General features: G+C 31.1%; 1 protein-coding gene across 1 annotated transcript in view; it reads right to left on the bottom strand.

Annotated features, from left to right (window-relative positions):
- The window catches only part of LOC124543143 (transient receptor potential cation channel subfamily A member 1), a 76,138-nt gene that overhangs the window by 44,396 nt on the left and 15,481 nt on the right, over window positions 1-16,261 (bottom strand). The window contains exon 2 of the mRNA XM_047121213.1: window positions 8,484-8,650. Within this exon, the coding sequence (XP_046977169.1) occupies window positions 8,484-8,630 (147 nt within the window). The 5' untranslated portion in view covers window positions 8,631-8,650. The remainder of the gene's footprint in view (window positions 1-8,483; window positions 8,651-16,261) is intronic.

Genomic DNA, 16,261 nt, shown 5'->3' with positions numbered 1-16,261 from the left:
TATTTTTATTACTTTTGTTTTGTTCGTGGATATTAATTTGTTTTAAAAAGTGTTTTTTTTTGAAGTTGGTTTTTCTTTTGGTTAAAATTTTTATTTACCTTAAAACTAATATGATTTCAGGTATCGCATATGTAAAAGCTTTACTTTTAGTCAATCCCTAAAGATTACATTCAAAGAATATAAAGAAACTTGCTTCGTTACTTACATCTTACACACTTTAGATGTCTCGACTCAGAACAAAATACATTAAATACCCTTTGTTTGTCATGAAACCGTGACGTGAATATTGAATAAAAAAAACAAATGAAATCAGTTATTTCATTGTTCTTTAACATAACTTAATTAATCGTCAATAAACAAAACAACAATATTGTGCAGTGACTATTCTTCTCATTACTTTTACTACGGTGACAAATTTTTACCTATAATGTTTACAGAATAAAATATTATTATAATCTCCCAGTAAGTAACAATTGAATACTGATATGATTCCTTCTTTCATATAATTATATGGTTGGTAAGTTACTATGGACGCGATGCTCCGCCAGAATACCAGTACATAATAGCACTCAAACACACGGTCACATTATTCTTACTTTTTATGATAAGCTACACTTTGATATCCATACAGCGAACAAAGGAAGTTTTAAAGTCAGTAAACTTAGCATACCTACTCTGTGTTAAATTCCATTTGACAAATCAAAATTCCTTGAGAAACTACATGGCTTAAGAAAGACCCGAGGCGTTTGAAATTCAAAAACAACCAAACTCAATAAATAAGATGCTTGAAGTGTTCTATTAACTTTCTAATTCGTTTAGGCAAGGAACCGACTTTATAATTGATTAATCGCTCCACGAGAATGAGTAAGTATCACTTTCTAAGGATTAATCTTGATTATTTTTGATTCACCGTATCACTAATTCAACCACATACATATGTTATGCAGTAAAATGCGACTACATAGTAAATTACAGTATTATGTAAATATTACTCGTAAAATTGTATTTATTTTTTAATAATTAATAATTGGTTCGTCAATATTGTTCAGTTTGAAAACAAATAAAATTCTCCCGTACGAACTGTTGTAAACATTATCAGAAGAACAAAGAAATATAACTAAATAACAGTAGTCAGTATTGTTGTATTCCGGTTTGAAGGGTCAGTGAGCCAGTGTAACTACAGGTACAAGGGACATAACATCTTAGTTTCCAAGGTTGGTGGCACATTGACGATGTAAGGAATAGTTAACATTTCTTACAGCTTCATTGTCTATGGGTGATGGTGACCACTTACCATCAGGTGTCCCATATGCTCGTCCGCCAAAATATACAATAAAAAATCATTGTAACTCTCGTAATCCGATGTGACAATCAGTTACAAACGAAAATATCTGAGAATTTGAATTAAAGGATTTATGTGTTTTGATGAACAGAAGCATAAAAATTATCCCGGGAATTGGCATGACTTAGTAAACTGAACTTACATTGAACTGTCACGGTTTACTTAAAATATAGTTACATCGAGATGTTTTGACGTTAACGAGGTAAAGGTGAGTGTGATCGTTTACCAAAGATTAATTAAAAAATAGTTTTTTTTTTTACATTGAAAACGGTTTTCTATCATGCCAATATTCTAACTTTATTTATTCCGTTGATGAATTTGAAAATCCTTTTTTTATTTTACGTTCTTTAGATAAAGTGGAAAAAACGAAAATGTGTTGAAGAGTAATAAAAACAGCTATTAATGTGGAAATTTATTTTAGCAAGGTTATGCCTTATATTATGTAAGGAATATGTTGTGAGACATTAAGTATGAAATAATATTTTGGAGTTTCATTCGCCGGTTCTTCTCTGATCTGATATGTTTCCGATCCGGTGATAGAAGTTAAAGTGAATGTCAAAATCAATAATCTTTATTTAGTATTGAATTGTTACACATGCTTATTGATACCCTGAAATCTACTACTGGTTCAGTAATTTTACAACTATTTTTTTTTTCATATAATAACAATAAACATATTTTCGCTATTTGAAATAGGGAGACGATCACCTCACTCTTCAAAATTCTTTTAAATTTTACAGTAGAAAATATTTGAACGTTTTCTATGATCCCGTTATAAAAATGTATACATTGCTCCACAAAAGCGTTAGTAACCCTATGTAATCGGATACTCGGAGTAACAAATTTATGCTTGTTTTCAGTATTAATAGTATGACGTATCAATATCTGGAAAAATCATTTGTGTTTTTGCATACATACATAACATTATCAAAAACAAATTGAGAAACAACCAGTCATTACTTCAATTTCTTTAAATTTTTAAACATTTACTTTATTAAACTTGTGTGTTCAATTTTTCAAAAAAAAAAAATTGGTAAAAGTTTTACCCATATTTTATAATGTTATCATATTATGCTATGTCAAATCTGTTCCAAACATAATAGCGCAGCCATATCAGCGAAAATAATGGCGTATAAAATATAAAGGCATTTGAATCGAGAAGACAGATTTTTTACAGTGTATAATCAGCAGAACTCGCGGCCTTACGCTTGCGAAATTCATAAAACTTTATAGATCACAAACCTTGACTTCAACGTTTCTCCTCCAAGAATTGAAGTAAAAAAATAGCCTACATTCTTCCCCGAAACTTAAACTATGTAAAGTAAAAGTAAAAAGTAAAGTAACAATCTGTAAATTTCCCACTGCTGGGATAAGGCCTCCTCTTCCATTAAGGAGAGGGTTTGGAATATATTCCACAACACTGTTCCATTGCGGGTTGGTGGAATGCACATGTGGCAGAATTTCGATGAAATTAGACACATGCAGGTTTCCTCACGATGTTTTCCTACACCGCCGAGCACCGCTATCATCGCTTAAGATGCACGCGTTCTAACCACTGGGCCATCTCAGCTCTTCAAACTATGTCCATATAAAATTTCATATAAATCGATTCAGCAGTTTAAGCATGTTTGAGCAGTTTAAGAGGTTATAGGCAGAGGAAGTATTAAGAATATTACTAGGGTTAGCATGACTGGACATTGTCAGATTTACTCAGAGCTTTCTGCGCCGTCTTGAATCATCCGATAACTTTGCTTCAAGCCTTACTCCATCTTATGAGCCATATAATTGTTATGTTGACTATTGTTCCTGCTGTTCGGATAAAGAACGAGTTAAACCGTGATAAGAAAATTTTGATAATGTGTGTGACGTAGAAACTATTTGATGTTTTCTTTGTCGTGATATTTTTCGGAAAAAAGTTATTGTAATAAATATTTTTATTTAAAAGTAAATATTTTAAAATGTATTATTTTTTTAAATTCAACCTAATAACAATATTAATAAAACGTTATAAATAGAATACATGTATTTTAGAATAGTGGAATTCAAGCGGTTATATTTAGAATGTTCGTGTAACCGCTTATAGACCGCTGTTCGTTTATGTGCAGTCGTATTTGTAGTATTACTCCATTGTGGACAAACGTTTATGGAGAACCGTTGCAAACGACTTCGAAACTATTGCTTAACTATATTTTAAATGGAATTTATAGAATCATTATACGATTTAAGACACAGACACTTCTTTGTTGCGATCTTTGAATTAATCATATTATTTTTATATCATTAACTAAAATCTTTTAAACCGAGCAAGAAAATTAATTGAAAATCATAATTTTTATGATGGACAGACCGGCAACGGAACCAATCATAGACACTATCGGTACGGTAAGAAGTTTTAATTAGACGTTACACGCCTTTCAAGCAAGCAAGCTATACTATACAGCAATAGGCTATACAGCAATAGGTAGGTACGTAGCCATGGCTGTTTAGCTTGTACAAAACTCATCAAGCCATTAAGAACATTTGTTTTATTTTAATGCAATTTACAATTGTTTCAATTCGAACATATTACTAACAATTATAATCAACATGATGAGACTCGAAATTGCAAGTATTCATTATTCTACTTTTATCTATGACTTTTGTGAAGGTTATATATAATATTTAAGAGTAGAAAATCGAATTTTGCTTATTTTTATGCAATGAGTCCATGCACATTTTTGTCGTAATATTCGTCCGATCCTTTAAAGTGCAATTCTGTTCGGACGCCAAGACAAATAAACATCGCTGTTTATATTTCTGATATTAGACAAAAGCAAGGAAGACGTTTGTGTATCCGTTATAGACAAAAATATGTAATAAGATAATTAAATCTAAATTCTCTATATGGTTAAATATATGTACGTCTATATAAACATATAAGTTAAAATAATTTCACGTTTTCAGACCTCAAGTACAGCGATGTAGGCGTCTGGCCTACTTCGGTGATTGTGTGATATTTTCCTAAGTTCGCATTATAGGCTGTCCGAATTAAATTTGAGTTAGATTTTTTTTATTATTCAAGTATTAACAGTGTTTTCTTAGGCGGTCCATACATATACAATAATTTGCACTATAAAAATATTGTGCAATAAGATTGACAAACCATTCACGTCAATATTACCTATCATGAGAGAAACATGTCTGAAAACGAAGTTATGGCTGCAGCCATATTAGTGATTTGAAAGAAAAAATAGTTAACTGAAAAAATATTGCGCAATACTAACCCTACACAGTACAAAAAATACATATTGCGCAATAATATTTAAGCTCACTCATACTTCTGCTCAATCATTGTGCAATTTTTCGATATTATCCCTACATTGCTAATAATATTGTAGGTGCGGCCCACACATGTGCATGTAAACCCTTCAAGTTTGTACAATCATTCCATATATCCTATCAAAAGTTTTAAAAGTGTCACAAATGATTTGAAAGTATTGGTTGGAGTTCAACGAGACAGGGAGAACTAAGGTGCAAAATCACTTAATTTTCGGATTTAATTTATTATTACTCAAATAAGATGAGTTTTTATAGTCTTTACATAGTTTTAATGCACTATCTATATGTATTTTTTTCTATTGGAAATTTCAGTATAAATATTTAGTCTGTACGCAGCATGAAATAATTGTTAAGAGTCCATATCATCTTTGGTTATTAAGATTGTATGTTAACTTGAACACAGTCGCGAACATTGCAGAAAATTAAAAGATATTACGACGTTATTTTGTACTACATTTTATTGACGATATAACTATTATTTTATCTCGTTTTCGACACATGGTACACGAAATATTTACTGACATAAGACAACTATTATTCGGAAAAATTAAGTTGTTTATAAGCCTGTATTTTAATTTTTAAAACGTCAAATAATGCTTGTATTGTGCATGCCGTTTGACCTCCTTTTTGATTTGAATATGGAATCGTACAATTCTAATTTAATTTGCATTATAGCTGCAGTTTTCTTTTTTCATTTGGACTATTGAAGTAATAAGTGCAATTGTCTAAATGGTTGACAGTATTTATCTAGTGTTACTTGCAGAATAAAATCGATGTAACAGAATCCTGTTTAGTAATTAATTAAGTCGCAATTTACGTGAGTTTTGACTGTAGACATTTTGAATATACTTCATATAAATACATTTTGAAAATAGAATATTTTCAAATTATGTGTTTTGTTTACAAGTTTTTTGGCGAATGGCTAAAGTATGTACGTTATGATTAACATTTTTTAAAGTTTCAATATTTATTAGCATAAAAATGTTAACATAAAAATAGGTCGTGTTTGATTAGATTACTTATCTTAGAAAATGTAAATCTGACAAAAACATAACACTTTATATTGTATAAAAAAAACTTAAAAAGTAACAAATATATTTCGAGCTTAAAGATTTTAAATGAGATGGATTTGTTTTTTTCTATATCCTTAACAGATTGATGGGTCAGTAAGGGATAAGTTGTCTATATAAAAACAAGTAAATACCTGATAAAGGATGAAGGTGCATTTGACAGTTACATTTATTAGAATATAAAGCAAAACGCTACAAAGATTACATAATATTATTGACAAGAAAAGGTCATAACATTACGATGATAACATGTTTTTCTGTCATTACGATTATGACAAGTTTGCAAATGTATATTTCTCAGCGGGAGGCTTCTTTATATAACGTCAACGCCAGGTAATTGCCAAACATTTCGGTACTTGAATAAATCACGTTATATAATAATAAGCATTAAAGATCGGATCGATAGGTCGGAGTAGATCCAGTCAATTATCTTGCTACTTTGCTCATAAAATTGAAGCGCTACAGCGCTAAAAGTGAATAGTTCCAAATGATTTATTTTTTATGGCCGAGGGGACTGATAATCAAAAACATTACACTGCCTGTCTTGTCTTAGCACTGCCAAAATGTATTTTTTTTTATTGTATTAAGATTTTAACTGTTACTAGTTGCTACTTACTTACTTAAAATATATATATTAAAACGCCTTGGGAGTGAGACTGACACATTCGTATGTATTCGTATGGCGCAGCATACGCTGTGGCGCTAAGCGAACGGCTTTTTGGCACCGTCATATGTGTGTTGTATCAATACAGCGTTACTTTATGTATATATTTTTGTAATAATAAGAAAAAACTATTTATATTGATAATAAATATTTGCTTATATCTCTTTTGTTATAGTTTTAATTATTTATAGGTTTTCTTTTCTTGTAAATTATTTTGATAAATTTCAATTTCGATTTCAGTTTTACATCTACCGAACGTCGTTTGACGACAATTTATTAATAGAATTCATAGATTTTTTATAATTAAAAATAAAACCATTTATTTGATCACAGTTATGAATATCTACTTCAAAGAAAATAATTATTTTTGTAGTCTGTAGCATTCTTAAGATTTACCCTTAGAAGCAGACACTAATTGGTAATAAAAATATAATACATTGATTCTAAATATAGAAAAAATCTGGCTCAGCTCGTAATACCTTGTCGCTATTACATTAAAAAAGTCAAAACCGCCTTTATTAACTTCAACATGACACTACTTGTCATTGATAGTGTCAAATATGATTTATTTTTATTTTAAATGTGTAGGTATGTGTTTTTGAAACATATGGTAGTGTGAGTCACGTTTTATTTCATTAGTTCAATGTATTTCTATTACGTATAAAAATATTTATGTTATTAGTTTCCGTATAAACTGTGCCAAATTACATCGTCCTGACAATTTTGGCCGAGGCGGTCAATTTTAAAGAAAGCCAGCCAAATACTCAGGACTAATAATTGTATACAAGTGTAGTCGCAAATACATGCATCATGCAGGCATCATCTCTATTTCCTCATCCTCATTAAATCCATGGGACGGCAAATCTAAAAACTTATTAGCCCGACCTGGTGTTTGAACCCGGTACCTCTATATATCTTCGCCCACATAAATTTCGTAAAAATGGTACAAAATTTGCTTCACTTATTAATATGACATTATAAAGCAGATAATCCACTTTATATCGAATTCGATAATTCAATTCAGCGCTGTTACCATGGTGGCTATGTCGATCGAATAGTGCTTTAATGGAGTAAAATTATCACAGTAAATAAAATCTGCCACTGCATATGAGTTATTTTAGTGCCCGCTATGATCAATCACTCGTCAGAAAAACAATGGAAAGCCAACCCGAGCAGTCAAATGATGGAATTACCTAAATTTGACCATTTTCAAACCTACCGTCGATTACATCATAAAATTAGCCTAATGTAGAACTTGACGGCTACTTTTAATTAACAAATACACTTGTGATAGAAGGTTATGATAACGTGATTAAAACACTGGTGTCGCGTGATCAACGATTGACGAATTGAAAAAGTATGATTGTTTATTTGAGCGACCAATTTGTTTGATACAAGTTTCTTTGTTCTTGTACACAAAACTATTTCCCCGTTTTCATTTCGCAAGGGAGTATCCTGAGTATGTACAGTCGGGGTAAGAAAAGGTTCGTCACCTTAAGATCTATTTTCGTGTGCTCGGGAATGAGCGATAATCTGCTTTACCGATCGAGAATGACATATTGCGTCGCAATGATTTGATGTTTAGATTCAAAAGGTACTAAGGGCTTAAGACTTGTTAAATAATGAATACGAATACTGACGAAAGTTTTCTTAGTCTGACTGTACATACAGGAAAAAATAACAATTACATGTGCAACTCAAGACGTCCTAAAAGAGTGATAACTAAACCTGTCCGAAATACGGCTAGCGCTGTAGGAGCGGGAGAGGAAGAGAAAGGGAGGCAAATAGACTGACGTAACGCGTTACGTAACGAAGCGGTTTTCTCTCCCATAAGAAGTTATCACTTCACTCTTTTTTGGGCCGGTACCTCTGCTGTTAGTAGAACTCTCTACCAAAGTTTTATTTAATCGAATAAATGTTAGCAACTTCCGGTGTGAAACTTATTAATAAATATATTGTTATTATTAAACTAAGAAGAGAGATTTTCACACTTATATAAAATTTAAAATAGCTTGATCATTTACAGTACCTATTCATATTAACATCAAAACTTTTATTTTAAGAAAATATATAATAAGAAATAACTTACAATGAGCCCTCTTTTTCTCGGCATCACGTTGTACATTTGCGAGACAACCTGCACAGCAGGCACAGCTCCGTCAGGCGCTGATACAATCGCTGGGCCGTCGCAAGTCGAAGTAGGCAACCTCTCCCTCTTCGTTCGAAAGAGCCACATACTCGAAATTATATCTGCACCTGCGTCCGAAATAAGATATTTATTTTGGCAGCCATTCGCAATGACAGGCAAATAAATAAACTCGATGAAATTCGTATGGATGCGTTTAATAGATTTGTAAACAAATTTCACCTTATCAAGAATAGAAAATATATACATAATAAGATATGCCCACAAGCTGTGTTCTCATATTGAAATCGACCGAAAATTAATGATTAATATCATGTAAGCAGTAAAGTTGTTTCAGATTTGTATCGCAATATATATCTTTTAAGTTTTAAAGTTATACATGCTAGTAATTGGTGCCTTAATAACAACATTATTATATGTTATTCTATATTAAAAAATGTGAATCACTGGCGTAGTTTGAATGATTTATATATTTCGTACAATTAAAGTAATAATAATTATCCCATAAATACTATAAAACAAACAAAGTCACTTTCGACCGCTATTACTAAAGTGATTTTGATGCGGTTTTTAAAATCAGAAAGAGATATAACCGAGGATGGAATATATAATTTGTAAATATCCTTCATACATAATTTTGTCAAGTCTACACGAGTAGTTTGATAATGGGTAACAATTAAATTTGGCCTTGATAGTGAAAATTACTTAAATATGAATCACTAAGAGATATAAGGATTAATTATACTTATACAGTAAAATTATAGCGCAAAACAATTTCTAATTCAGACTATTTTCATCTGGAGATATCCGAAATTATCGGGCGTTTGTTTTGAAATTTATCGTAGTACCTTTAGCGACATCGACGTTCACTAAGGAAGTATTTTTTGAATTTTTTTCCTCAGGGAGGAAAGTGGAGGGAGAACTTTGTAAGAATTTTCAACGCACAAAACCGAGACAACTAGTACGCTATAAATAATATTTACAAGAGTGACTTAACTGCCTATTTTTTTGGACGCGTGCCTTTCGTTTCATGAAATGTGGTTCATTAACAAATTAAAAAAAAAAAAAACATTATTTCCTAAAATATCCTAATTTCCCAAGAGTAACATTTGACACCTAGCTTTACTTCATATCTATTTTCGAATTATTTATTATAATGTTATAGTACTGTTTGACAACTTTTCATAATTTACGATTTTAGGATCCGTATGGATCACCTACCATATTCTACTGCGGTACTTGTTATTTTCGTGTGCCAATGATATAACAGGTACAATGGACATAGGTTTCTAGTGGCCAAGGCTCATTGGTGAATTTAATATTTCCTACAACATTATTGGCTATTGGTTTGGAGACCACTTATCGTGCACCAATCATAAATCTTTAAAAATGGATTTTTCTATCAAACATTATATAAAATTTGAAGCAACTATATAATAAACAATATTTTCAAGTTGAAATGAAGTCCGTTCCAAGAATAAATAAACAAGCTCTCAGTAGTCCTTTGATGTTCTAGATATTTCCGTCAAGTCGCAAATTACCCACATAATTTGTATTGTGATGATGTGGTCTCAACCCACATGACACCGACGCAAGAGAAGGAAACTCCAACAATTAACAGAACATTTTAATATGGATGTTTTCTTTGACATAGTAACTAAGCTTCAGAAAGGTTACGGAGGTTTTCGAAATTACAAGTAGCAAAGATATTTACGAGCTCCCCGCTCTTATATTTTCTTGACGTCATCTCTCTTTAAAACGCACACGCAACACATACACCCTTTGGAATACGTCACTAAAATTGTTCTCTAAAACCGTTAAATTTGTTGAATTCGAAAATATATCAGATATTTGTTAAAAATAATGTAACCACCGGCTTCACTGAAACAAGACCACCCACTTTTTTTGAGGAAAGGTTTTCTAAGACAATCCTGCAGTGAGATCACGCTATACAATAAAGGTATGGCAGATTTTTATTTCGACATATGAAGGTTTTCTCACGATGTTATCATTCTCGGACTAACAATAGTTTAATGATGATTATGAACAAACGTGGACCATACATCAGAAAATATAGTGATGCTTGCCCAAAAATTCGATTGAGATTTATACAAGCTACTAGGCCATATAGTCATTATTTTTATTCCGGTATCCATTCTGGCTTTGCAAGGATCCAATTTATTGTTAAATATAATGTGATTATTAGCCTATGTTTCAAAGGAATAATGTACCTTTCTACGATTGAAAACATTTTTAGATAATCAGTTCTTGAGAATATCCCTAACATACAAACAAACAATTTATATAATATATTTGTTTTTAAATAACTTGTAAATTAAGTTCTTGAATTGTATTTTTTTTTTTAAAAAACGAGTAGTTACAATAAAATATCTGTAACGGCCACAAAACAATTTTCCAAACGGTAACGTAATTGTATAAGTTCACTCCAATCATAATTAATCTAATCAAAAGCCCTGGGGGTATTTTTCGACGGCCGCATTGACACACTAAGGCAAGGCTACAGTTGATACTAATAAGATTAAAAAGCAAATACAATAACGCCAAATACTATTATTAATATTCTGTTTGATTACTGATTGACACGATGAGACATTAATATCATAATTTAGAAATTATTCGCCAATATAAAAAAAAAATTATGGCGTAATATATATTTGTAACGAATTTTCTTGTGAAATATTTTAACACGTTCAACTTGTTTGAGGCGCATTATTAATATTCTTTTCTAAAGTAGTCTTTATTGTAACCTCTTTTGTTTTTTCATTATAGATGGTTGATTTCATGCTTGTATTTTACTAATTTATAAAATATGTAAAATAGCTGAATATTATTTGCGTAACGTCACAATAGTAGCACTATTGTAGTTGGACACAATAGTCGATCACAGTATCGAATTGCTGTCGTATTATGAGAGTATGCCACAGACCAGTGTTTGTTCACGCATTTAGATAAAGTATCTTGTGGCCGAAGAGGAAATTATAGATTCAAATTATTAAACTAAATTCTTTCGCCCGAAAATTCGCCACTATCAATATTTTTTTATGCCCACTACTTTTAGTTGACCTGAAAATTCTTGGTATAATTTCTATTGGTAATTATTAAATAATAACAATTCGTATACGAATTATTTCAAGGAGAAACAAAACCATCTTTTACAAGTATATTATGTGCCAATATTAAGTTTCATTGTAATAGATTTATATTCAATACATATACTGATAAATTGAAAAGTGAAATAAAAGGCATAAATTGTACTGAAAAAAGTACAATAGATAATCCGTCGGCTAATGATAAAAGAGGTTCTGTAATAGTAACTTCAATTCTATTCACATAAGAATAATTAATGTACATTGCTTTTGCCTTACTAAACTATTGCTCAGATCTATAAATGTTAAATGTATTCGGAAGATTTTCCACATCAGATAGCATAACTGGGGCATAAATCGACTTGATAGAATTTCATATTTTACAGCGACGACGAAGACGCGTCACGAATAGACAGCGATTACTAAGCACATTCTGGATTACAATCTAAAAATGATGATCCATGATAGATATGAACGCATCATGGAAGAATCCAAAACCCCGTAAAAGTCAATAATACAGTTAGAAAAGAAGTCAACAAACACAATCCAAGTGAACAAAGAGGTCCTAGTTGTGGAGTTTAATTCAAACTTTTTGTTACTAATTTGAATTTAAAAAAATATAGATTAGGATGCTTCCTAGGTGTAAAAAAACTACAGGCACAGAAAAAAGTTACAATTCATAGACAGCACGTCCATAGAAAGATAATAGTAATAGTATTAAATGATAGCGTGATACAGATTTGTCACACGTCAAATGCTATCACGTGAAAACTATAAAGCATATGTTAACACGATTTAAACTCATGTAGTCCTTGGATATACAATTAATTCATTATTTATTAATTATTTTATTAACATTTTTGTTTTATTACAATCAGCTTACTGCAATTTATAAACTTATTTAAAATCAATAGGAAAGAAACTAAACGCTGAAATTAAATATTCATTCAATAATTATTGGTATATTACAATAATAACTAATATATAAATATAATATATTTTATTGTTAATTTGAATAAATATTTATTTGCTGTATGAAGTGATTATATCCCTATTATTTTTTGTCAATGTATTGAAGACAACTGACATCTCTGATGAGTAAATGCTCAAGTTATTTTATAACATGCATTAATATCGCGATAGCTTTGGATCTTATGTACGCGTCTTGTTAATGAAGGGCGATTACACTGTGATCGGCCTTGATCTCTACTGCAATATACAAAAATTGATTGCACACACACACAATTGCACATTTCTTTTCAACGCATACAACCTTTTCGTGAGGTGATACTGTAGTAAGTCTGCTTTCGTATCCGTTGTGATGTCACCTAGAATATTTCCAAGTTGTTTTTCCAAACTTTGATAATAATGTTCATCCAAGTTATTTTTAGCACCCCCTAGTCTTTAAAAGGATCGCTTCTTGCTTGTAGTACGTATGTACATACTTAAGTGCATCTGTACTCAACACTTAAGGCTTTTAAGTGTGATTGGATCGGTGGTGGATGGATAGTATTTTAGTTTAGTTTGAAAGGATTCTTGATATCTTTTATTGATATTTAAAAGATAGTTACAACCAAATATAGACTCCGGCAAAAAGCAGACTTCGTACGAGGTTTGAGAATATTTTGAATATTATGTCTCCTCTTCAGATACTAGATGCTATAGCAAAGAAATCATCTAATCACTCTGATCTGAGAACTCACTTTTAAGCCACACTCTAGTTTTATGGCGGCAATCTGAAACTGTATCCTAAATTGTATCCTAATGTAAGACTAGGCAAAGTATCAATAAATTTACATTCTTTCAAAAGCAAGGCAAAAAGTAATATCTGTTTAAATTAACAGCCTTAAAATCCAACCAAGAGATCTGCAGACCTTTCATGTATCTACAAGACAAACAAAACGAAATTGTTGTATCTATTAGCGGTGAAGAGGGCTAATGTTATTGCCACCCTATAATTAATTTCGATGTTGAACTCGAATTGACAAATTAATGTAGGGATTCTGTGTTATATGGGTTCTTTGGGTCAATATCCTGACGAACGTTTCTTCGGTTTAATATTAACGTAAAAATGTTACTATTTATATTTAAGACTACTTTAAAATAAATGTATCTGTTGTCGGCATGTGCTTATAGAAATTAGCTCTTCTGTATTTAAGAAGCAAGCTTGGAGCTGACTCTTCCAAGCAGCTCTAATGTGGTGACACACACATGTGACATAAATGCAGTGGTCCATCTATCATCGTTTCAAGTACATCATCTCATCGGTACGTGCTTAATTTGTCTTTTAATTAATTTGCATAGCACCTAAGGAATATATGAACACAAATTCTGTATATTAGTAGGACGAATTCGACGACGACCTCAAGCTGTGTACCAGCAGACATTGAAGTGACATGCTCCTCACAAAAAGGTCTAAATCCAGTAGGATGACATTTACAGACTGTACACCTGCTGCTCGCCTTACTTTACTTTAGTTTCATTGAAAAAAATAAAGGAAAAAAAATATTTATTAATACATTTCCGTTATCAATAATTGTTAATGTATGCTTATGCAATGTTCGGTATTTCCAAAAGTTAATTACCTTAATATTGAAATTCAAAGATGACCTATAAATTTACATCACGGCTAAATCTCTAATTGAAATCCATTCTCGACAAAGAGTTAAAAGTTTTTGATTACATAAAGTCTGTAAGCTCATGTGATTGCGAAATTAATTAATATTATAATTAAAGACTATTAGTATTTCGCTTATCATATGTCAAAGAGTTAGCATAGTTCAATGTTAAGCGGCGTTCAAACTTTACTTAGGGCGTGGCTCCATTAACCCAATGAATGATGGCTTGCTAGATATGATCGCAATCAACTTCATAAAATAATTACAATACCACCGTAGTACCTTCAAATATGTTAGTAGATAAAGGGTCGAACACGCCTTGCGACCAGACGAAGATTAAAAGCGGCATAGAGCGTTTGGTCGCTAAGGCGTACCTTGTACTATTTGTATATACGTACAAATTGTCTTAAAGTCGTAACCGCTTTACTTAGTCGCAAGGTTGTCGGGAGCCATTAATTCGATATCGCAAAAGTAATAGTCGCGATGTCGAATTGTTTGTTCTTTTCTTTTTGTATTATAGTATGTATATAAAAATATATCTAAGTGTTACGGAATTTTCAAAGATAATATTCTGAAACAAAAGATATAAGTTAGCATGTCTCTTCAACTTTATATTTCTTTAATATTTTAGCTAGGTAGACCAAATAAGGTAAGTAATGGTAAGTGACTTTAAACAAACTAATCCAGTCCATCGTGAGATCTAACGGAGATTCATGATTAACATAAAAGTAACTAAAATACACGAGATAATGTGACAAGTTTAAAGTCCAATTCATTTGTGTATACTCATCATTAATTTTAAATTTATTTTGTTGTATGGGAAAAAATCATGCAGGAAAATAAAGAATGACGTAAATCAAAACAAAGCGAGGTAAGAAAATATACACGCAGGCTCTGGTATCACGTCTGTGAAGACTTCGTTATTTGAGAAAAAAATCCTTAACTTTTGAAACTGGTAAGCAGTAACGTACTTCTACACTACTTATTGAATTCGTTTTTATTACTTTGTATTGACGGTAGAATAATTGGAGAGTTAGTGGAAACTTGACTTACTCAATGCCGTCTAACCAAATAATATACAAATTGAAATGTTCAAAGATTTTTACTAAGAATAATATTTCGTGTAAAATATATTTTGGTTTCAAGTATAACATGTCATAGAGAATTTGATTAATTAAAACAAATTTTATATCTATTCCTAGAAGTTTAAATGAAAGTGTTTATTTTGTTTGTACCTCTGATCTTTTAACACAATTAATTTGTTATACATGTATAAATCTTGAGGAGAGTTGTTTATAATATTTTTTTTAAAACATTAAAAAAAATATTATAATTTTAGTGTTTGACGAAAAACAGCATTATTTAAAATTCAAAGGGAGAGATAATTTAAAATGCGTATACGTCATAAATTTTATATTCGATAAAATTTTCAACACTTGATAAATGGGACAGAATTTTCATATTGATATTCTTTCTACAAAGGAATCTAAATTACGCGAAAGCAACATTTTAACATGACATATGTTGAACGTGACCTAGACCTACGTGAGATAAAGGAAAGTTAATAATACTTGACATGGAGTCCCGTGGTGATGAAGATATACAACCTCTTAATTTTTTATGTCTCTCTCTTAGCAATATACCAACCAGAATGGATGAATATTAACATGATCTGACGGATTAATCCCTATATAGCATTTGTGACTTAGAGTAATGATAAATGTATGAATAAAGGCATTGTATTTGTGATAATAAGGATTGGATGATAAAGCTTTTCTTATCGATATCTCAATATTATATAGATAGCCAATCGATGAAAAAAAAAGCTTTTCTTATAAATTTATGTTTCTCATATGGCTAGCTAGCTGTGAAAATTTCACAGCTTTTATCCGGATTACTTGGACGAAAATATTATTCATGTAAAAATTTTGGGGAAGAAATAAAAAAATACAATTATGGCCTCGTTAAAGGTACTTTGTAGGTTCGTGCAGAAGTT

The sequence above is a fragment of the Vanessa cardui genome, chromosome Z (assembly GCF_905220365.1).
Source record: "Vanessa cardui chromosome Z, ilVanCard2.1, whole genome shotgun sequence".
NCBI lineage: Eukaryota > Metazoa > Arthropoda > Insecta > Lepidoptera > Nymphalidae > Vanessa > Vanessa cardui.
The sequence above is the reverse complement of the archived record's forward strand: the minus strand, read 5'-3'. Positions and strand labels throughout refer to the sequence as shown.